Source organism: Cibotium barometz, chromosome 7, assembly GCF_041138505.1.
Source record: "Cibotium barometz isolate CiBa-2024 chromosome 7, ASM4113850v1, whole genome shotgun sequence".
Classification (NCBI taxonomy): domain Eukaryota; kingdom Viridiplantae; phylum Streptophyta; class Polypodiopsida; order Cyatheales; family Cibotiaceae; genus Cibotium; species Cibotium barometz.
In genome coordinates, this window is record NC_141052.1 from 41311835 (window position 1) to 41337372 (window position 25538).

Below are 25538 nucleotides of genomic sequence, written 5' to 3' on the forward strand. Positions count from 1 at the left end.
AAACGATACCGGTACGAGACTTTTAAATTTTGAAAAATAAGTTCGATTGAGGTACGATCCACTTTAAAAAACACTTGAAAAAAAGATAGTTGTACACATTTAGAGATGCAAAGTCTAGAGAAGTTGGAACTTGTCATAAACTAGAAAAAAGTTAAAACACTAGTACAAAGACTCAAGAGTCATGAACAATGAACATTGAACATATGCGGCATGCCATAAATAAGAGTCATGACCCGCGGCCTATAATAGGAAATACAAAAAAGTGTATTGTGACTAGTCACAACACTAAGTACAAAAATGTCTAGAAAATAGTCCTCCTCCTCAGAGGAATCACTAGGAAAAGAAATGCCCTCGCTAGAGGTGCTCCCATCATCAGAGGCCAACCATATGAAATAGGCACCTCCTTGAAGGGCCCCCTTTTCCTTACACATGTGTCAAAAATGAATCATTATATCCAAAATATCTCATTTTTTTAGTAATACTCAGAGTTTTTTACTAATAAACCTTGTACTAAGTCAACTCTTCATCTTATGTGGGCATTTACTCATTTTTGGGTATTTTCTTTTATAAATTGGATTTATCTCCTCCCCACACTTGGATTGATCCTATTGGCCCATAGGAACCTTAATTGGACCATAATCCAAAAATTTCTGAAAATCTAGACCCTTAGGCTAAGGTCCTTTATACCCATTTCTAATTAATTCCAATTGCACATTGGAAAGTTCTTTTTGAATTTCTGTTTCAAGGGTGTAGATTTGGACACCATTGATTCATATCTTGCATGTATGACCATTTAGTGTATCTACCTTTACTCCTTAATGTAAGATAATGGTAGTAGCTCTTGTTAACCCTAGGAATGTGTTAACATCTTTGTTCTCTACTCTCATAATTGGAGATTATCTTCACTAATTAATGATTAGTGGATACTAATCTCAATTTTTTCAAACGATTAAGGGTTCATTAATAGTGTTTGGGATCTACCAATAGGAGCATCCTCTTCTTCAACAACAAGTGCTAAAGTGCTCCTCGAAGTCGAGCCGGAGCCACGCCTCACATATGTAGCCACCGAGATCAAAGTAGGGTGCCGAACAGTACATCCGCGGCCTCCTACTCGTGTGCCACATCGAGCTTGCGCGACCTCTACGAGTACAAGAAACTCGACATTCAATATCCTCTAGCTCCCAGTAGAGATCGGCATATATGGCCTCCTCGTCTGGATCTCGCTCCTTGTGGACACTCTTAAGAGTGTCCACTGCTGTGAACTTGAACTCGTCGACATTCACTTGAAAGTAAATTTCAAATATTTATAAATTATTAGTCATAACTCATCATTCATGACATGCTATGAATCGAAGTTTGAACTCTGGAGATCTCTATCTATTTGGAGATCTCCATGTCCTGTATCTTCTCCACCATGCGCATGTTAGCACGGCAATATACAAGCCGCTCTAACTGCATGGTGCTGAGACAGTTTCGTATCTTTGTGTGTATGAGTGAGTAGGAACTCGAGTTCCTTTCACATGCCTCCGAAGAGCAATCCTATGGAAAAATTATAGAGAGTTAGAATGTAAGAACTAGTTAGTAGTTACTATTCTAGAGTATATACTAAAAACTTTAAAGTTAAGTCTTAAATATTCAATAGTCATCTGTGACAAGACTCTCAAAGCCACTTTTTGTACGTGAGCCATTTGATAACCAAATGACTCCCACCAAAAAAGTGGCCGGACCATTGACTCCCTACTCGAGCAAAGTGGGTTTGTGAAAGCAACTCCCCTCTGATCATTATACCGAATGAGCTCTTGGAGGAAGTCTCTTTGCTCGTGGACGAGAAGTATCCTTGGCAAGCAGACATCCCAATTGAAAAGTAGCTCCTCATCGGCGAAGAGCCTTGGTACTTTATAGGCGAGATGCAACAATGTCGTAAGACCATGGATAGGTCTAAGCATCCATTGCCGCCTCCTCTCTACAAGCGCCACAATCGAATCGCGTCGTAGAGTGAATGGAGGATTGGTGGGATCCCTAGAATGCAAAAAGGTCACTTTAAGGTTAAGCCTTTAAGGAACAAGAAAGAGATGTGAAAACGAGATTTGAAAACATGGGACATGGGTTTACCTAATCCCCTCTATAGGAATGTCGGGGACCTCCTCATCAAGCACGGTGGTCGCACAAATCTCCACTAGAGCCTCTCGCATGAAGTGGGTGAGTAGCCCCAATGTGCAGCCCTCCATTTCGGCCATGTGCAAAACCCTACATAAGGGAGAAACCGCAATGACAATGGCATGCTCCTCGCGCCAAAAGGACTCCCTCATGCTGCATGAATAGCTGTTGAATGGCTCGGGCCTCATCCACACTAGTCACCATCTCCTCTCTTAGCCATGCGACAAAATCCGGGGAGACCATGGTGATCTAGAGCTTTTGTTGCACGTCGTATAACCGCTCCAAGAGAAGCCACATATAAGCAAACCGCATGGAAGAGGGCTTCTTAAGCTCCCAAGTCCCTTTGCTCGCGAAACATAGCGAGCACCTGTATCTTCTTTGTGAAGAAATTCACAATGGATAGGTCTTGTGCGACCACCTCTTCACCCACTCTAGCTTTCCCAGATCCTCCAAGGCGCAAGGAGTCCATACAATGGATGGGAACTCCGCCTCTACCAAGCGTCCCATTTTGCGGCAATCGGATGCATTGTCCGTGATGATTTCATGCCCAACCTACATGCAGCACAATGGCAAATGCAATGACATTCTTAAAATCTTGAACATAGATACTAGAGAGTCGAGACTTGAGAGTTCAAACTTAAATCGCAATGCACATGTGGCATAGTACATACCTCTATGATGGCTTGCCAGATGTGACGATAGATAAAGTCCCCTGATGTTTTTTGCCCCAGTTTTCCGGTATCCACGGCGCATAAGAAGTATGTGCCGAGAGCGCATGAAACAAGGATCTTCACGATACCCCTCTTCTTCTTCCGATCACTCCATCCATCGGAGAGGATAGAGCAACCATACTTTGCCCATCCTTCCCGCATGGGTGTGAGTTTGTCGTTGATCCTTTGCCTCTCATCATTAAGCGCGGTGGTGCACATCTCATGGTAGGTGATACCATGCCATTCGCCATGGAATGGCCCCACCTCCACAATGGCCTTCACCATTTTGTGCCATTGTGAAACCTTGAGCACATGGAAGGAGAGATTGCAATCGATGACCATGCGTGCAATCGGCTTTCATCTTCGCCTTCACATAGGTGAGGTTGTTAATGTTTGCACCGTAGCGGTTTACCTCATTGCTGGAGAGCTCTCCTCCCTTGGCCTCTTTGATTGGAAGTTGGAACCACTCGAGGCGGAGCCTGAGTCAGATGGGACGGGCAAAGGAGTCACGGATGCGCAGGTACCGAACATGGAAGCTCCCCCACGTCCACCTTTGCCTTGGTTGCGGATAAGCGAGTACTTCTTCACTATACCATCCGCAATTTCTTGAAGAATCTCCTTGCATGACACCATTTCCCTCCCTTCTCACCCTTATCTGACATGTGATAGGGTTATAACATCTGTACTCCTTTTTGTCAAGGGATTAACCAATGAACACACATTTTTCAACCCACCAAGCTTGGACATGTGCAAGGAGCCTCGTGGCAATACTTGTGTAACCCTTCCCATAAAAGTTACACGTCCATTTCCATGACCCCGAATTACCAGTAGGTTTCTCGCCAGTGGTGGTATATAAGGCAAAAGCCTCATGCTTTTCTTTTCCTCCGGACCTCATTGCCAAAGTCTAAAGAGAGAGAGAGAGAGAGAGAGAAATGAAATGAAATGATATATTAACGTCTCTAATAGGAGATAATGGCCTATGAGACCAAAACTGAGAGTACATCTGAAGTTGGTGTCTCATCAAAGAGAACAACTAAATGAGACTAAAAAGTACAATAAACTGATTGTCTCATAGTTATTAAAACATAATTGTAAGACTCCGAGACGATACTGAGTAGAAAATACTGGAAAATGTATATCAGGTAGATCCATGTATGCTGATCAGTTGAAGTGTTGCCCTCTCCTTAGATCAAGTATCTCCGCCATGGGGCTGTCTAGAATGGAGAGGTCGTAGAAGCGAGGTAGGCGCCTCCGATGCCGAGTAATAATGGCTCTGATCTGGCGATGGTGAGGATGCTGTGGTCGGGATCTTGGTGGGCGTGGCCAACGAGCACGACATAAGATGACTGCTCTATCAGTGGTGACTACCTAGGAGCGTGGTCGGTGCCCTGATGGCCCAATGGAGAAGGTATCAGGAGGTGTGTGGGCTGGGTTGCTGGTGCTGGTGCCGAAGAAATATGTCAGGGTCCTCTGTCTAGGTACATCATGGTTCGGTCTCCTATCTGCCAAGAGGCTGATTCATTGGATTTGGATTTGGATATTACATCTGGTACTAGTCAGGTGAGAGATACTTCTGGTCATCCCCGTGGTGTGCTCGGCATCAGAGATCTTGTGCCTCGACATCGACATCGACTTGGATATCCTACATCGCCATATCTGTTTGTTTTGTATTCATTGATTGTATTGATCTTGGCCAACGTGCCCGGGGATTGTTCCTGAATAAATTCTTGAAAAGGGAGCGGGGCCTGTTCCCCGCTCAGTGTGGTGTACTGTGAAAGATCCATATTCCCTTCTCTCTCTCCCCTCTCTCTCTCTATATCTTTATCTCTTGGACACGTAGTTGAGCCTGTCACTGCATGCCCCGCTGGGCTTACACCATTCTACACATACGCATGGCACGAGAGACGTAGTTTGCGTCCGTGATGGTCTCCTTCGCGGAGTCCCTCTCCACTGGCCACTCGCCTTCACTAGTAACCTAACGCCCAGGGGACTACCAGTTTGTCAAGTTTTTCCTTCATGCCTCATGGAAACAAACTCAATTATTGAGGCTTCTTAAGCCTCTCAATCAACGGGAAGATGGAAGGAGAAGTTGTCACAAGCTAGGAAAATGAGAATTCAACAGTCTCACAAATAACGTCAAGCTGATGCTAGAGCTCCCCCCTTGTGCGCCAAGCACCCTCTTGCTTGCCCTGCCCTCCCTGCCCCTGTTCATAACACACCCCCCTCCTCCACCTTCCCCTGTCTTGCTGCATCCCACCTGCCCCTCTTCCGCCTGCAGCCCACGTCCCCTTATCAACCTTCGCCTCCCTTCTGCCTCCCCCTCTTCCGTCGAATGCCCCTGTGGCGCCCTCGTCTCTCAAGCACCCCTTCCCCCTTCTCCTCCCCCCTTCTTCGCACTGCTATCATCTCCCGTCCCTGCCTTTTTCTGCCTCAGTCCCAGCTTTGCCTCCCTCGCCTTAAGCCCCCTCCTTGCCCTACTGCTTCCCCGCATTACCCTCTCCCCCCCCCCCCCAATCCCCTCTCTTGTCTACCCATCCAAGTGTTTATCGCTCTCGGGGTTTTTTAATCCATGGCAAGTTTCGGCATCTTCTGGTCTTGAACCTCCAGGACAACTCCATGGCAAGCGCTCCATCATCCCTGACCGAGGCCACAATCCCTTGCCTCTCCTTTTCCAAAGAGGATCTCCAGCTCCTTGCTTCAACAATTGCCTCTTTGGAGGCCCCCACCTTGGTATGCAAGATCGTGAGTAGCCGCCCAACGCGCGGGGGGTTCAAGGATTTGTTATAGGCAAGCCTTCTCGACGCACCTGGAAAGATCATTGACAATTCATCCTCTAGGACGTGGCGACTACCAAGTTGAGTTCGATTCGCTTGTAGCTTCGGACAGTCATGCAACTGAGCCCCGTGGCACTACATACGACCCAGGCCTTCTTTGCGAGATGGCAGCACGGCTTCGACCCCGCGTCCGACCCTTTGGTTGGCGTCTAAGGCTTTCCTATGACAGTCTGCTTTCCCGGTCTTAGGAAGGAATACCTTCCTCTCCTCTCGATGATAGGTGCTGCTATCGGGGGGATGATGCCCCATCGCCGCTTCAGTTCTTGCACGGAGGGCTGGGATTCCATCCCTTCATATCTGCATCACCTTCCTAGACTTAGTGCCTCACACTATTTTGCTCCTTAATCTGCGGGGAAATCCAATCTTGCAGAGAGTTGAGAACTCTGGCCTTCCAGGCCAATGTTTCATCTGTCGCCAAATGGGACACCTCACCAAAGTCTACCCTCGTCGGCAGTCCACGAGACCGCCTCCAGTTGCAGTCTCACAATAACGTCAAGCTAATCCTGGAGCTCTCCCCCTGTGCGCCAAGCACCCTCTCGCTTGCCTTATCCTCCCTGCCCTTGTCCCTTGTTCATAGCGCAACCCCCCCCCCCCCCCCCCTCCTCCACCTTCCCTTCTCTTGCTGCCTCCCGCCTATCATCTCCCGCCCCTGCCTTTTTCTGCCTCAATCCCACCTTTGCCTCCCTCACCTCATCCTCCCTCGCCTTAAGCCCCCTCGTTGCCCTGCTGCTTCCCGGCATTACCCTCATCCCCCCCCCCCCCCCCACATCTCCTCTCTTGTCTACCCATCCAAGTGTTTATCGCTCTCGGGGTTTTTTAATCCATGGCAAGTTTCGACATCTTCTGGTCTTGAACCTCTAGGAGGACTCCATGGCAACCGCTCCATCGTCCTTGACCGAGGCCACAATCCCTTGCCTCTCCTTTTCCAAAGAGGATCTCCAGCTCCTAGCTTCTAAATAACCTCTTGCATGTGCTTGTTAGCTGCCTTTTTCTGCTTAACCTGAGATCTTTCTATGGCTGTCCGAACCTGTGCAAACGCGGTATCCAATGCGTACACCATCTTTCGAAACAATATGCCCCAAATAATGGATCTCTGACAAAAAGAATTCACTCTTCTTTCCATTGATGAAAAGCTTGTGTTTCCTAAGCTCTTCAAAAACAATGGCGAGATGTTCTTTATGCTCAGCCTCACTCTTCAAAAAGATAATAATATCATCAAAGAAAGTTCCTGTGAGCTTGCGGTGAGGTCTAAAGATAATGTCCATCATTCTATTGAAAGTGGCAAGAGCATTTGTAAGACCAAATGGCACCACCAAGAATAAAATAGCCCAAATGATGTTCTGAAAGCCATTTTGTGTACGTCTTGAGGTACCACTCTAATCTGATGGTAGCCACTCTTAAGATCAATGAGACTAAAACAAGCATGTTCTGAAAGCCATTTTGTGTACGTCTTGAGGTACCACTCTAATCTGATGGTAGCCACTCTTAAGACCAAATGGCACCACCAAGAATAAAATAGCCCAAATGATGTTCTGAAAGCCATTTTGTGTACGTCTTGAGGTACCACTCTAATCTGATGGTAGCCACTCTTAAGATCAATGAGACTAAAACAAGCAGCTCTCTCAAGCTTCTCAAGAATATCATCGATTCGAGGAATCCTCCTATTGGGCAGCACTCACCCTATAAGGAGGTCGGTTAGGAGGAGAGCTACCAGGCATTATGTCAATACAATGACCATGTGCCCTATCTGGGGATAACTGTCCAATCTTATCTTGATCTACGAGATTTACAGCATCATGCTCAACATTATCACGTACAAAGACCAAGTAAGAACAAGCTGACTTCTTTATTGCCTTGGAAATAGAAATGTGGCTTACAACACAGATATGGTACTCCCAGTAGTACCCGCATCAATACAAACTTCCCTATCCCTACGAGTAAACAGTACTTTCTTCTCTTTGTGCACTTCTCTTTGTGCAAAATCTTGGGATCCAAACGATAATGCCATGGCATCCCAAGTATCACATCACATCCCGTAAGTGGTGCCACCAAGAAGTCTTCATGATCCAAATATCCCTGAATCTGTATGCGAAGCTTTTCGATAATGGGAGTGACCTTGACTTCCTTGAGCATCTGCATGAAAGTCCATGCCCAATTCCTCGAGCTTTAGCCCAAGGGCAGCAGCCATCTAAATGGACATAAGGTTATCTATAGAGGCATTATTAAAAAGGAATAAAGCTATTTCATCCTTTAGCTTGCCCCAAGCTTTGCATAAAATTCTGCTTTTTGGCTCATGTGCAGTATTACCCTGTACATCGAGTATAACATTCACACTCAGTTTTGCATCTTGCACATTATTCTTTTTGGCATTCTGGGAGCATTAAGATTTCATGTGATCCTTGCTCCCACACAAGAAGCACTTCCCCTCTCTCATGCACTAAAAAATGTGCTGTCTGGACGGCTTAGGATCATCCTTTTTACCCCCCGCCTTCTTTTTCGAGCCCCCTTTTGCATCCTTGGACTCATTGGGCATAAACTTAGGTGGCTGTCCACCCTTTTTCTTCTCATTTCCAGCTCTGAATTTTCCCTTATATGAGCTTAATTCTTGTCTTTTTGATGCTCCCTTACCATGTAGCTCCTCAAAAATAGTAGCTAAATATATGAGCTCCTGTAAAGTGTTTTGGGGATACACCACAAGGCTCTTCTGAATGATTCATTGCAACCCTGACTCAAACTTTCTTTTCTTCCCATCCTCACTTCTCGCATAAAGCACATGTAGGACAAACATAGACAACCCATAGCACTCCCACATCAGCCCGGGACAGCCCTGCATGTTCATCTTCCTCATGTCTGGCTCACAGAACAAGTCGACCAGCTTTGAAGGGCTAATTACAGCAGTTGACCAGCTCTCAGAAGCCACAAGCCAGAAGGTCTCCGATCAGTAGAGGATGCCTCCCACACAAATTGGCCAGCCTTTCTCTGCCTTTGGATGCCCTGACCAGCACTTTATTAGGGCTGTTTTCAGTCGGCCAGAAACAAAACAGCCACCAGATGGAGTCGACCAGCCTTGGCCACATAACTGGGTGAAGTCCGTCGTAGTAGGTAGTGGTAGATGGCTGTAGGAAGCGGTAAAAACCAGTCGGCCAGCTCTCGAATGCACAGACAAAGCATAGTCCTTCACCCGTAATAGAGTTCCTCCGCTGAAAATAGCTCAGTCGTGTGCTTTTCTGGTCCAGAAGGGGGCACACCTACTATCAATTGGCTCAAAACAAGTCCAGTGCCCACCCTTTGGCTGCCACATGTATTAAAATAGTCCTCCCCAATGTGAATATCTTATAAGTTGTCCGGTCACTTATAAGTGAGTGTGGACCAGCACCCATAATTATTAGTATGTGAAATCATAAAGCTGTAAATTGGGTTTTTGGGGACACTTACCTCCTACAAAACACATGTAGACCACCTATCAGTCCCAAACAGGTGTGCACATACATGTCCACAGGGTGCCCAGTCGTCCCCGGCCCCATGGACATCACATGCAGTAATCTCAAGCATTGTCCAAGCAAATAAAACAAGTCATTCAAATATAAAATCAAAGTCATGCATACACATGAGTGCAGCTAGATTGGAAGAAACACCCATTTGCTCATATCGGGTGATATCATCCACACTCTTATGGCTACTTGGGCTCTCATTCAGGGGCCCTCTCGTTCTGCGCAGGCGAAGCATGTGATATTTATGCGGGAATGGGACCATTGCATCTTCTTGTCCTCTAGTACCACAGGTCTTACATGGCATCATGATGCTCCTCAGAGGTTGAAATCACCTTACATACTGGGGTGATTCTATTCTCTTCCGGCTTATAGCTGTGATTGTTGTATGTTTTTCTCATACTTAATAGAAGTCTCTTTCTATAAAAAAAAATGTCCAGGGCTTCATGATCCTTCCGGAATCTCCCCAAAATATAAATACAAAAGATCACCAAGATAGCTAACCCCAGGGAAATCACATCATGTCAGGCTCCATGAGCCATACATGTACACAATGTCAGGCCCCACAAGCCACACATGTACTATAATGTCACGCTCCATGAGTCATACATGTACTGTCATGTCAGCCTCCATATGCCATACAGACACACCATGTCAAGCTCCACCAGCCATACCGGTGTGTCATGTCAGGCCCCATATGCCACACATGAACAGTAGAAAATAGAAGCTGTGAGGAATTTTGTGCCTGCCGCTGTGGGAAGATCTTGCAAGGCAAGAGTCACACCTTCTAGTCCCACTCTTTTGGCCCCTCCGCGACACATGGTGGAATATGCATTTCCATCAATAAGCAGCTTTTGCCGACAATGGTTGACTCACACACCATTGTCACTGGACAGGCTCAGTGGTGACCATCAAGATAGGAGAGGATTGTGTAGGCTTCCTGAATGTCTACGAGCCGGAACGCGGCGGCAGGCAGAGCCACCTTCTAGAGTACAGTCCATCGGTCCCTGCCCACGGGCAGATTTCTAGTGTATGGGTGGGAACTTTAACATGTTTGAGTCGACCGATGATAGACTCGAAGGTGACATGGGGACTATATCAAGTACTTGGCATGGAAGGAATTGATTTTGGCTCTCAAGGGACAGAACCCTTGGCATCTTCCAGAGTTTGGACGTAGTCCCAAGAGTCTGTGTTTCTCCAGATCTGACAAGAGGAATACCGACCATAACTTATCCAGACTCGATCGGTTCTATGTTGACGAGTGGGCTTGTGGGCATTGTGGCATGATTCGTATTTTGGCTAGCATAATAGCATTACCTTTTTCCAACCACGCACCAATTATTCTCTCCCTGGATGACACCTAGAGACAACACAGACAAGTGAGTACCCGATTCCATATAGCCTCATTTAGAACCTAGGGATCTATAGCAAGATAGGGGGATTTGGGAGAGGCTTGCTTTTCACTCAGGAGCAATCGCAGAAGCCCTAGAGCAGGCCTTGGTGAGATTAGCAATGTTTTACAGCAGGCAGCACAGAGCAGATTGGAAGAGCAAGAGAGGACTGTTCACATGGTCTTGCCTCTTTACAACGGCTTCAGGAGAGCACATCAGATAGCCCGTGGATTGAGAGTCAACTCGTTGCCGCCCATACGGAGCTCAGATCCATAGAGGAGCGGCAGGTGGAGTACAGATACCATGCCAGAGCCTCTTTTTCAACGCAGGCAAGAGACAGGGTCCCTATAGATTTCTTTGAGATTGCAAGCCCATGCACCCGAAGAGAGAGTATCCGCAAGTTGCATGGCCCAGATAGATCCATTGTTACAGACCCCCCTCATGTGAGAGCCATCGCCACGAATTTCTTCAGCAATTTTCTCCCATTTCCTCACAAGTGTTGGGATGCGCGAGCGGATGTAACTTGGTTGAACACAATGCTAATCAATACACTTAAATACACCAAGATTTAATGGACAACGTGCTCAATACAAGAAGTAATTTATTGAATTGACAAGAGATGCACAATGAGCTGTAAGGGCCGGCCCCTCCCTCAAATAAAGTAAATTGATCTTGGGAGAATCAAGTACATAGTGTCATGAGCATTTCTGACCAGATTTCAATACCAATGCATATGAATACAGTATTGCAAACGCAGGACTGCCCAGCCGTCCATTTAATAACAGCCTGGCCAGCCATTAAAGGCAATGTGAATGCGCATGACTTTTCAGCATTTAATGCTATTAAACAAGTCGTGGACGAAAACATAACCAGCCGACCAGCATTAGTAAAGGGTATAAATACCCAAGGCATATTTCAGTTCATTCATCTCATAATTCACAAAGTGCTGGAGCTAACTCAAGGGCCAGGACAGCCAAGGAGAAGCTAACGCAAAGAGTGAAGAATTGAAGGTCAAGGGCAGAGGATCCTCCTCAGCCAAGAAGGTTCAGGTTCAGTCTTTTATTTTCAAATTTGCATCATTCTAATAAAAGCAAATACACCATCCGTGGTGGGGGACCTACAGAGGGTATTCGGGACCCAATACTGTGTCCTCTTCTCCATCTCTCTCTCTCTCTCTCTCTCTCTCTCTCTCTCTCTCTCTCTCTCTCTCTATTTTCTACACATCTATATTCAGTTTTGTGCGTTATTTTCATCGCATAAAGTGTGCTGATTTCTGAGCATTGAAGTTACCAATCTCCATATGTGCCATGTAGCTATATTGCTGCAAATCTCCCAACTCTGGCAAGAACTTGGTGACCACCGACGTGTGGATGGAGCTTGGGAATGGCACTATAGAAATGCGAAGGTGAGAGACCTGAAGGGCTAGTCCCCCACCTTCCTCCTCATATGGCATGACAATCGCGGCCCAAGCAACTGTGCCCCATGTAACAATATGGGCGGTGGCCAAATCCATAGTGACGATGCGTAGGATCCTTTGCCAAACCTGCTGAGCCTTTGGGCAATCCCAAAGTAAAACAACGCTGACTCGTGGGGATGGCCACATGTTGGACATTGTCACTGAAATCGGGGACCGGAGTGATAGACCAATACTTCAAATATACCAGATAGAGTATGAAAACACAACGGAAGAATCATAAACAATAAATAGAACACTACACTGAGCCGGAACGGCCTACCTCCTGTAGGAACTTCTTTATTGAGAGAGAAGCTTTTACAATAAACCAAGGTGCGGGTGCATACAACACCGGATTTTCCACAAAGCATACATGAGACTTTTCATAGAGCATAAATAGTGGATGACTATCATGAGGTTATAAATTGCTCTTTCTTATTAGGTGAATTTGGACATGTTCCTGTATTATATATATAATATATATATATATAAAATACATACATATAATATACATATGTATGTATTTTATATATATATATATATATATATATATATATATATATATATATATATATAATACATACATATATATATATAATATACATATGTATTATATATATATATATATAATACATACATATATATATATAATATACATATGTATTATATATATATATATATAATACATACATATATATATATATATATATATATATATATATACATACAAATATATATATATATATTATATATATATGTACATACATATATATATATATATACATACTATATATATATATGTATGTATGTATATATATATATATACATACATACATATATATACATACATATATATATATATACATACTATATATATATATGTATGTATGTATATATATATATACATACATACATATATATATATATGTATGTATGTATGTATGTATGTATATATATATTATATATATATATGTATGTATGTATATATATATATATATATATATATATATATATATATATATATATATATATATATGTATGTATGTATGTATGTATGTATGTATGTATGTATGTATATATATATATATATATATATATATATATATATATATGTATGTATGTATGTATGTATGTATGTATGTATATATATATATATACATACATACATACAATATGTATATATATGTATGTATATATATATATATATATATATGTATGTATATATACATACATATATATATATATACATACATATATAATATATATATATATATATATATAATATACATATGTATTATATATATATATATATATAATATATATATATATATAATACTCAAGCTTATCCTTCTTCACAAAAGACAGGCCACAAATCAGCCCCAAATCTGTCACAAACAGTCCCAAAAAGTGTCTCAAAACAGTCCATAAATCAGCTCTTAATCATCCCCAAACGCTGCCTGTTACTCGGCCAATGATATCAGAGAGAAGAATCCCGGCTGAAGCCCACGTGTGGACTGTATGACTGCTGTATGGCTGTCTGAACAGCCAGCGGGTGACCAACTGGAAGGTGGCCAGGCTCCAGCAATAGCAAAGTATGGTTGTTGTTGGTCCTGTAGTCGACCAGCTCCAAAACAGGTGGGAGAAAACGAATCAAATGTTGTCGCCTGTGTATGTCCAGCACACAGCAGAAGAGAACTGCTGTACGGTCAGAATCTCCTGCTGCACATACTGTACGGCCAGCGTTGAAAGAGAGATGTTGTACGTCCAGCACTGAAATAGAGAGAGGGGAAGGGATGCAGTTGGCTAGAAGCTGCAAGCACATGATGGTCCAGATAGGAGCCCCTCCCTTCCTTTTTATAAAGTCAACCAGATCCCCTTTAGGCTTGCTTTTCCCTTATGCCAAAAGTAGTTGGGCTAGCCCAAAATATCCACTTTATGCTTTTCCCAGGCTTTTAGCCCATGTAGGCGCCCCTTTCTCTCCACCTTTCCATGCCCCAAATATTGAATATGTCCAGCCTTCATTAAATATATGTGAACACACTGACTTAAAAGTATTATAAGTCACTTCGATAAATAAAAGAGTGTGTGTGTGTGTGTGTGTGTGTGTGGAGTGCGTGTGTGAGCATATCTTGATACAGAGTTCTACACCCACTATTGGGCACTAATGACGTTAGTGGGGATGTCGTAGTATCTAGTCCATACTATGCATAATGGAGTTGATAGTTATATAGTCTTGTGGGTTGACTGCCATGAGTATATAACATGCACATTCCTAAAAGGTGAATTTGGGCATGTTCTTGGATTCATCTAGGTATATAATTCAGCCGTATTAGCGGACATGCAGATTTCACATTGTGAATTTTTCGTCCGAGTTGCGGCCAGTTGATATTGTGCTTATTTTTTCTATCTTTAGCGGTGCATTTGCCCTATCAACTACTTATTATTTGCTGTACTAATTCTTTCTATTTGCTACTTCCCTTAGTGCTAGGCTTCATGTAATATGCGGAAGCTTCGGAGAAGGATCGGTACTTCAAAACTCAGAAAACAGCACTCTTTTCGCGACGGAATTAACGCACAAAACTGAAAGACGATGTGCAGAAAATAGAGAGAGAAGGGGGGGATGGAGAAGGACACAGTATTGGGTCCCAATTACCCTCTGTAGGGGCCCCACCACGGATGGTGTATTTGCTTTATTAGAATGATGTAAATCTGAAACAAATACAAAGTACTTGACCTTTTCTTGGCTGGAAAACCTGCCCTTGACCTTCAGTCCTTCACCCCTTAGCTTTAGCAAACCCTTGGCTGTCCTGGCCCTTGAATGCTTGAGGCTCTTGGTGAATTATGAGATGCTATGAATGAAATATGACTTGGGCTTTTATACCCCTCCTAACATGCAGTCGGCTGGCTTTATGAAGTCCCACGACTGAATTCCAAGCAATAAAATGCTTTCACACTCTATTAAAGTGTTTTCACACTGGTTTGGAGCCTGTCCAGCCTGCGCATGACCCCTGGACAGCCTCCTGGCTGCTGGGCATTCAACGCAGAGGTGTGGGACTGCCCCCCACACCTGGCCGCCTTCTGTCCAGGGCTTATACCCTCTGTCGGCTGCCTGTCCAGAGGGTCTGGAGCTGGCCGACTGCCCCTCCAGCCCTTGCCTTGGCTGGTGGGCATAGTCTTGGGCCCTCCTGGCCCCTTGGGGGTGGTTCTATGCCTCCCCCATGCCCATACTAATTATGCCAATGCAAACACCTACACTGGGGTAGCCCTATGGGCTGGCCCCATCTCTACATGCAACCTACATGCCTACAGAGGCCTGGCATCCAGTTGCAAACCAGATACTCAGCACATCTGACATCATTCCAGAGGGAGACTCACAGCGCGGACTGGCACTGCTTCTTGTGCAGGACATTGCACACCTGACCTTGGACTCATGTGCAGGACAATGCACACCTGACCTCGGACGACTGAGATGGATCCCTGGCTGACTCGTCCCGGACTGGGCTCACATGGGACCAGTTCACCATCCCAGGTCCTGCACCTTCTGTACAGAATGTCCACGTGGCATCCAAGTGCGGGATGCACGTGACATCCCCTTCTGCTTAACTTGACGGAAGCTGCATAGCCTCCAAATAATCCGTCAATAAAGCCGGATAGTCTTCGAAGAATTCTTTGTCGAGCCATACCGCTTCATGAGTTCCTCGGTCCTGAAACTTCGTGAGGAACTGTCGTAGTCTTCAGCCGGAGCCATGCTTGAAACGGTGCAGAAGGATCTGTTCTGGAACCATTACTTCTGCTTCATCAATGATGTCTGGTTCCGCTTCGTCTTTGACCTCTGAAGGGGGTGGACCTGCATATGGCTTTAACCAACTGACATGAAATACATCGTGCATAGTCCAACTCGGAGGTAGCTTTAACTGCATAGACACCTCATTAATCTTTTTCCGGATAGGGAATGGTCCGAAGCTCCTGAAAGACAACTTTGGGCATCGCTTGCCCACCTGCTTTAATCTTTGCTTCATAATCCGAAGATATACCCAATCTCCTTCCGAAAACTTCATGTCCCTTCGGTCTTTATTGGCCTGTCGAGTGTAGGCCTCTTGCGCTTTAGCCAATCTGTCTTTGACGGACTCTAGGATCTCCTGGTAAGACTCCGTCACTCTGTTCGCCTCCGGTACTGAAGACGACGTCCTGGTTAACAACGACTGGAAAGGCCTTCCAAACGCTGCCTCATATGGAGTCCTGCCAATAGCTTGCTGATCGTGGACATAACACTTCAGCACATCAAAGGCCAACTGGTTGTATATCTCTGTCTGGCCATCTGTCTGTGGGTGGAATGCACTGGAAAAATTCAACTTAGTACCAAAATTATCAAACAATGCCCTCCAAAAATGACTGGTAAACTTGGCATCTCGGTCTGACACTATGGTCCTAGGAATCCCACCAATCGGGTACCAATGCCGAATGAAAAGCTGGGCAACGTCCTCGGCGGTCACATTGGCCCTGCAAGGAATAAGCATCACAAATTTGCTGAACCTGTCAACAATAGTCAAACACTGTGTATTACGCTTACTCGGACTGGGAGGCAGATTTGTGACAAAGTCCATTGAAATGTCTTGGAAAGGACCCTCAGGAATTGGCAAAGGCTGTAACAACCCTATCTTCTTTCCACGAGGAGCTTTCACCTTTTGACAAATGTCACAGCGTTGTACATAAGTAAACACATCACGCCTCATCTTTGGCCAATAGTATTGCCGTTCTAATTTCTCCAGGGTCGAATTCATGCCCCTATGACCACCTGTAATGGCGTCATGGGCATCATGGAGAAGAGCTGCCCGGAATGATTTCATGACACACAGTCGGCCTTTGTAGTAAAGCCAACCATCGCGTATCAGAAAATGGCATGGTCCTGTGGCATCCAATGCCTGTTCCCACTGCGTACCGAATTCCTCGGAATCCGCGTACGTGTGCTTCATGTCTTCTAGTCCAGTACCAACAAGGTCTAGTCTAGTGGTCTGAATCGTAGATACTTGTCCCTTCCTGCTCAAAGCATCGGCCACTGGATTGGCCTTTCCTGGAAGGTACTCAATCATGCCACCGAACTGCTGGAATATCTGACTCCAGCGGTGCTGTCGATCACTCCACTGTGCACTTGGCATTGTCTGAATCCAGCGCAATGCCTGATGGTCAGTGCGGACCTCGAAGTCACGGCCATACAAGAAATGTTTCCAATGTTTCAAGGCCTGAATGACTGCTAGGAGTTCACGATCGTAGACTGAGTAATTCTTTTCGGCAGGCAGTAACTTACGAGACATGTAAGCTACTGGATGACCATTCTGTTGCAATACACCGCCAATTGCGATGTTACTCGCATCGGTGATCACCTGAAATGGTTCGTCCCACGAGGCAAGGGCTAAACAAGGCGCTTCTGACAAAGCCACCTTGAGGTTCTGGAATGCCTCCAACGCTCGTGGAGTCATTCGAATCTTTTGCCTCCTTGTTTTCACTCCCTTTAGCAGATCGGTGAGGTCTGCCGAGAGATCAGAAAACTTATCAATGTGGGTGGAATATGCCTGGCATATACCCACAAATGATCTAATGTCATAAGCAGTCTGAGGTACTTCCCAGTTAACAATCTCGGCCACTTTAGCCGGATCAAGTCGAATGCCTTCGGCACTGATTATATATCCCAAGTAATGCACCTGGAACAGATAAAATTCTGACTTCTTTTCATTGACATAGAGCTCGTTGCTTTCCAGCAACCTAAGGACTTTCTCCACATCAATGTCATGCTGCTCAACTGTAGCTGAAAATATGAGTATGTCGTCCAAAAATATGAACACACACACTCCAATCAACTCCCGGAAAATACGCATCATCATGCGGTTAAATGTAGCTGGGGCGTTCGTCAAACCAAATGGCATGACCACAAATTCATAGTGGGCTCGTTCTGTACGGAAAGCTGTCTTGGGGATGTCCCCCTCAACAATCCGAACCTGGTGGTACCCACTCTTTAAATCCAATTTAGAGAACACCTTAGCTCCATTCAGCCTCTCGAGAATATAGTCAATTCGAGGCATCGGGAATCGGCTCTTGATAGTCAGCTTGTTGAGTGCACGATAATCGACACACAACCGAGAAGACCCATCTTTCTTCTTGACAAATAAGATCGGTGCTGCAAATGGCGACACGCTGGGGCGGATGAAGCCAGCTTGCAACAATTCTTGGAGTTGGCGGTCCAACTCCGATTCCATTGCCTTAGAAAGGCGATACGGAAACTTGCTCGGGGGTTCCGAGCCTGGGAGGAGGTCAATCTTGTGATCCTCCGGTCTGGACGGGGGAAGCTGGGGAGGGAGACTGTCCCGAAGAAAAATCTTCTGGAACTTTTCGTGGAGAGCCGAGTACTTCTCGGAAGCACTGGCCACCGTCTGGGCGGTCTGGATGTAAATCATCGCACACTGTGCGCCTTTCCTGACTGCTCGCTTAGCCTGCAAGTGGCTTATGAGTGGAAAGTTTGGAATACCTGGCTCACACTTAATGGTCACAGGGGTGTTTGACACATTCCGATCAATCTGGAACGTGTGCTTGTCCCACTTGACATCAGGAAGGAACTTGTGAAACCACTGGATACCCAAAATTATGTCTGCTCCTACAAGAGGGGCAACCATAAAGTCACGCACAAACTCTATGCCCTGAATGACTAATTTAGCACCTAGAGCTTCATACTTGACGCTCGTAGTCATACCTGTGCTAAAACCCTCAACTTGTTTGTCCACCGGAGTGAGCTCGAAGCGGGCACGCCTAGCGGCCTCTTCCGTGATCACATCCTCCGTGCTGCCGCTGTCAAACAAGACAACGACTCTCTGGCCACCTATGTAGCCAAAGGACTTGAGCAATTCGTTGCGCTCATACTCCTGGTCATGGGCGCCCTTCTGCTTATCTTCGAGCTCCCGGCTAATAATTGCTCCTACTGAAGCACCGGGGTTTGAAGAACTAGGGGTCGCCGCTGGGGTCTGTGTGGGAGCTGTGCTCACCACGGAAGCTGTGGAGGCGGCGGCGGGCTTTGGAGGCTTCTTCGGACAATCCCGAGAAGTATGTCCCTTTGTGTGACAAAAGTAACATCTACCCTCCTTCCTGTACTGAGCAAGCTCCTCAGCACTCAACTTGCCACCTGTCTTGCCTGCCTCCGCTTTCTGGTCTGGAGTAAGCTTAGACGCATTGTTCGAGTTCTTGGAGCCAGAGGCTCCCGGGCTCTGTCCTGGGGAAGACCCCGTCTGGTTCTGGCTTTTGCCCCCCGAGGTGTTAGCCTTGGGAGAAGCCGGCTGGGAAGTCTTGGGCTTGCCACCATTGTGTTTCATTTCTGCACTCTGCGCAAGCGAGAGTGCGTCCTCAAAGGTGGCTGGTCTAAACATACGCACCTCCCATTGGATGTGTGTGTCCAAGCCATACAAAAACTGCCCTTTCTTGTCCGCATCAGATAAGCCTAATTGTAGACACAAGGTCGAAATTCTATTGGCAAACTGAAGGACTGGTTGCGCATTCTGACGCGCACCCCTGAACTCGTCTTCGAGTCGCTCAAGGTAGTGGGGCGGTAAAAACCGCTGCTTAAGGTCACGGACGAACTCGTCCCACCCATAAGCTGCCATACCTGATCTGGTGTGGGCATGAGCCCACTGAGTCCACCAAGGAATGGCCTCACCTTCCAAATACCAACTGGCTAAGATCACTTTGTCAATATCTGTTTTCCTAACTGCGGCAAAGTAAGCTTCAAATTGATGTAACCATGAATACAGAGTAGTGGGATCGAGTTTACCATTATACTTACTGAAGTTCATTTTCTCGGGAAAATGATTCGAGGGCGCCGCCGGTGTCAATCTGGCGTCCAAAGCTTGGAGGTAACGCTCGTGTTCCACTCGTCGCATGGCTTCGTCTTCTCGTTGTCGAATCTCCAATGCCCGTATCTGCCTCTCAAGCAAGGAGCTTGACTGCGGCTGTGACCCCTCGAGAGGGTCCCTGTGACGAGGATCTGGTATCTGGGGTACGGAAGGAGAGGGAGGAGGAGATGGAAAACGCGACGCTGGAGAGCGAGAACGCTCCTCCAGAGCCAAAATCCGCGCCTTCTGCTCGTCCAACTTGGTTGTCTGGTCTGCGATTGCTCGCATCATCTGCTGGAACATGTCTTGTACACTCAAGCCGGGTGCCCTAACTGGGCTGCCTGGTGCACTCTGGTCCCATGGTTCTGGTTCTCTCTCGTCGCCAAAGCTCGCCATAGCGGGAATCTGCAATTCCTTTCCGGAACGCAATCTGACCATCCACTGTCTGTGTGGGAGACTTCCGGAGGCTTCCGGAGGCTAAAAACCAACCGTCCTTCGAGGGACAGGAGTCACTCCGAAAGGGGTAGTCCACCGGCGTCTAACAACCAACCACACGAGCGAAAAATTTTCTGGTTTTCTTTGCTGAATCTTCGTCCTTGAAGTAGGCTCTGATACCACTGTAATATGCGGAAGCTTCGGAGAAGGATCGGTACTTCAAAACTCAGAAAACAGCACTCTTTTCGCGACGGAATTAACGCACAAAACTGAAAGACGATGTGCAGAAAATAGAGAGAGAAGGGGGGGATGGAGAAGGACACAGTATTGGGTCCCAATTACCCTCTGTAGGGGCCCCACCACGGATGGTGTATTTGCTTTATTAGAATGATGTAAATCTGAAACAAATACAAAGTACTTGACCTTTTCTTGGCTGGAAAACCTGCCCTTGACCTTCAGTCCTTCACCCCTTAGCTTTAGCAAACCCTTGGCTGTCCTGGCCCTTGAATGCTTGAGGCTCTTGGTGAATTATGAGATGCTATGAATGAAATATGACTTGGGCTTTTATACCCCTCCTAACATGCAGTCGGCTGGCTTTATGAAGTCCCACGACTGAATTCCAAGCAATAAAATGCTTTCACACTCTATTAAAGTGTTTTCACACTGGTTTGGAGCCTGTCCAGCCTGCGCATGACCCCTGGACAGCCTCCTGGCTGCTGGGCATTCAACGCAGAGGTGTGGGACTGCCCCCCACACCTGGCCGCCTTCTGTCCAGGGCTTATACCCTCTGTCGGCTGCCTGTCCAGAGGGTCTGGAGCTGGCCGACTGCCCCTCCAGCCCTTGCCTTGGCTGGTGGGCATAGTCTTGGGCCCTCCTGGCCCCTTGGGGGTGGTTCTATGCCTCCCCCATGCCCATACTAATTATGCCAATGCAAACACCTACACTGGGGTAGCCCTATGGGCTGGCCCCATCTCTACATGCAACCTACATGCCTACAGAGGCCTGGCATCCAGTTGCAAACCAGATACTCAGCACATCTGACATCATTCCAGAGGGAGACTCACAGCGCGGACTGGCACTGCTTCTTGTGCAGGACATTGCACACCTGACCTTGGACTCATGTGCAGGACAATGCACACCTGACCTCGGACGACTGAGATGGATCCCTGGCTGACTCGTCCCGGACTGGGCTCACATGGGACCAGTTCACCATCCCAGGTCCTGCACCTTCTGTACAGAATGTCCACGTGGCATCCAAGTGCGGGATGCACGTGACACTTCATTATGGCTGAGTCTGCCCTGCACCTCGCAGGTTTGACAAAAACACAATACGAAGGCCTTTGTGTGAATATATGCTCTTATGTGTGTGTGTGGAGTGCGTGTGTGAGAGCATATCTTGATACAGAGTTCTACACCCACTATTGGGCACCGATGACGTTAGTGGGGATGTCGTGGTATCTAGTCCATACTATGCATAATGGAGTTGATAGTTATATAGTCTTGTGGGTTGACTGCCATGAGTATATAACATGCACATTCCTAAAAGGTGAATTTGGGCATGTTCCTCGATTCATCTAGGTATATAATTCAGCCGTATTAGTGGACATGCAGATTTCACATTGTGAATTTTTCGTCCGAGTTGCGGCCAGTTGATATTGTGCTTATTCTTTCTATCTTAGCGGTGCATTTGCCCCATCAACTACTTATTATTTGTTGTACTAATTCTTTCTATTTGCTATTTCCCTTAGTACAAGGCTTCATTATGGCTGAGTTTGCCCTGCATCTCCAGAGATTTGACAGAAACTCAGTACGAAGGCCTGTGTGTGAATATATGCTCTTATGTGTGTGTGTGTGTGCGCGCGTGTGTGTGTGTGTGGAGTGCGTGTCAGAGCATATCTTGATACAGAGTTCTACACCCACTATTAGGCACTGATGACGTTAGTGGGGATGTCGTAGTATCTAGTCCATACTATGCATAATGGAGTTGATAGTTATATAGTCTTGTGGATTTACTGCCATGAGTATATAACATGCACATTCCTAAAAGGTGAATTTGGACATGTTCCTAGATTCATCTAGATATATAATTCAGCCGTATTAGCGGACATGCAGATTTCACATTGTGAATTTTTCGTCCGAGTTGCGGCCAGTTGATATTGTGCGTATTTTTTCTATCTTTAGCAGTGCATTTGCCCTATCAACTACTTATTATTTGTTGTACTAATTCTTTCTATTTGCTACTTCCCTTAGTGCTAGGCTTCATTATGGCTGAGTCTGCCCTACACCTCGGAGGTTTGACAGAAACACAATACGAAGGCCTTTGTGTGAATATATGCTCTTATGTGTGTGTGTGTGTGTGTGTGTGTGTGTGTGTGTGAGAGAGAGAGAGAGCATATCTTGATCCAGAGTTCTATACTCACTGTTGGGCACTGATGACATTAGTGGGGATGTCATAGTATCTAGTCCATACTATGCTTGATAGTTATATAGTCTTGTGGGTTGACTGCCATGAGTATACAACATGCACATTCCTAAAAGGTGAATTTGGGCATGTTCCTGGATTCATCTAGGTAGGGTTTCTTCCCCATGCTTTTCTACATGTACCCACCCTCATTAACTCTATCTATTAAGAAAAACACCCAAACCCGTGGCCTTACTATCCATGGCCATTTAGCTACACCATTGAAAGCAAGATCAAGTCCCTGTTCACTCCTCAAAAATAAGGAGTGGCCTACTAACCAGTCATAATGCCATCACAAACCTTTCACCATTTTGTGAGGGTCTTTCCAACAAGCCCGAAGCCCTAGTCTCCTGAACTGGACCTATTGCCCAATGCCACCACATGAAACATTTATCACAGGCTACCCCTTCAGCATGCTGCTCTTGCTAGACTGTTTTGAGGCCTCTCCTCATTGCTTCTCAAACTTCTAGGGTCCTTCAGTCTCCCACTTGTTTCTTATGTTTTTGCTTTTCTGAACCACAAATGAAAGAACTGCTTTTTTCTTCTCCCAATTGTTAACAGCCATAGTCATGACAAGTTTAGCCTGCCCAGCTGGTCACTAGCCATAATGTGTATGACAGACTGTTCTTCACATTCAGCTTCCATACCTTAACAATAGTTTCTCCCATTGAAGTTGGGAGTTGCCCCATCGAGCCATTTAAGTAAACACAAAAAACTAGCAGAAAAGTCTGTTGCACAGTCAAAGCTCTGACATCAAGTAGATATTATCTAAGCTGTGCATACACACCGTAAAATGTCCACCGTTAGCCAAGAGATTGCAATTGTATATATTCCGCCACAAGTTTTTTACTGTATACACCTGAGAGTGGCAAAGAACTTGCTAAATATGGATAAGTAACATTGTATACAGCGGAGCAGGAGAGGGCTGCAGTGTGGGAGTGGACTCTAGTAAGGTGGAGGATGGGACGGGAGGGATCTTTACTCAGGAGAGGACCTTTATCAATAGACCGATTAAGCAAGGAAAGGACCTAGTTAGGTCCCGCCCCCAACTGCTGCCGCTAGTCATCTCTCTGCCTATTGTCTTCGTGTTGCAATCGGATGCCACACACAAATTGCTGTATGTATGTGTTCACAGAGCTGTCTACTTGCCCAGTCACTCGTCAAGAACTTCTATCACTGTTTTCTTCTGCAATACTGGGAAAGGGTGTATCTGTGAGGACATGTCCACCTAAGTATTCATCGAGCAGACTCCATCAAAAAGAAGGGCAGCACTAAAGAGAAAATCCGATCACATAATGCCCAACCTGCAGGTCTTGAAGCTCGAGTGGCTTTCATGGTATGTTTATGATTCCACTGCTCCATATCCAACATGTGATGAAAAACGGATGCCCAGAAGACATTCAGCTATTTAACAAAAGTTCATCTGTGATGGTAGCCATACAATGTATGCACTGGAATACTCTGTGCCCAAAATGCAGGTTAGTCCTAAATACAGATTAGCCTGATCTCTCAGAAAATGGTTAACTTGCTATGGGCTAGAAGCTCAAAGTGTCTACCTTTCTTGTTTTCTGCAGCACATTGGTGGCCTTGCGAGCATTGAGCAGTTGCCAGGACCTGGACCATCGCACAAGGGCCTCCCATGCGGTCCTCACAACTTTGCTTCTGTCTCGAGTCTGCGACGCAGCAGGTGCAGAGGGAAAACTCTGCAAGCTCTCCGCAGCATCAGAAGAAGCCCATAATGCTGCGTTTGTTTCTGTTAGGGTAAATCTTGTGCATGCCTCATCAGAGAGAAGGGGTTCCCCAGCCCTAACTCCTGCAGAATTCCCACCCCTAATAATTCCTGCAGAGGTAGAGGACTCCCCATCCCTAATTTCTGAAGGCTCCTCAGGCCCATACTCTACAGTGATGGAGGGCTCTCCAACCCTAATTTCTGCAGAGGGATACTCGCGCAGGCAAATGCTGGAATTTGCTTCAGAGCCCGCCACAGAGACGAAATATCGTTCAGGGGAAGCTTGACAGCGCAGGTGTATGTGATCGGAGGGGGTGGGCAGGCGGGGCAAGGTGCGGGTGGAAGAAGAAGAGAAAACAGCGCGAAGGTGAAGGTGAGGGAGAAGGGGAGGTGGACATGCAGCAGCCATGGCTCACAAGAAACTCATCACCTCTATCCACTAAATTAATGGGCTAGGGCCTTTCACACGCATCCGGACAGTCCGTAAATATTAGCCTCTAGATCCCAACGATCCCACTATTCTGACCAAGCTCTCTTTGAGCTCATGTCTAGCTGGCCGCCATAAGAAATGTTGCACTTAGAGGTTGTCATCTTCTTTGGAGTTATACTCACCTATTTATATGTACTATAAAGGCAAATACATTTAAATGATGCCTAAAATACCATCATACCATGCTCATAGTTGGTATCATGGATGATTCCATATCAAATACTAACAGGCTAGCATGCATATTTGGGGCCATACTAGTGTTATTGGTATTACGGGTGATTCCATGTGTGCCTATTTTATGCAGTCATGTTGGAATTGACTGTGAAAAGTCCAACTGATTGTATGTAACTAACATGATTGGCATTGTTGATGAGTGATCACAAAGTCGAGCCGACTAGGATGGCATATGGGTGTAGGCTTGTACATACAGTATCATGATTCCATGTGTGCCTATTTTATGCAGTCATGTTGGAATTGACTGTGAAAAGTCCAACTGATTGTATGTAACTAACATGATTG

The 25538-nt window shown here is 45.9% G+C and overlaps 1 protein-coding gene across 2 annotated transcripts in view; it reads right to left on the reverse strand.

Moving 5' to 3' along the window:
• Positions 1–24964, reverse strand: part of GLY1 (NAD-dependent glycerol-3-phosphate dehydrogenase family protein) — a 72436-nt gene extending 47472 nt beyond the window's left edge. The window contains exon 1 of one of the 2 annotated variants that reach the window (XM_086800638.1): positions 24357–24963. In XM_086800638.1, coding sequence (XP_086656764.1) covers positions 24357–24938 — 582 coding nt within the window. In that variant the 5' untranslated portion in view covers positions 24939–24963. Of the gene's footprint in view, positions 1–24356 lie in introns of both variants that reach the window. The other variant, XM_086800639.1, reaches the window with a different exon arrangement.
• Positions 24965–25538: the final 574 nt, after the last annotated feature.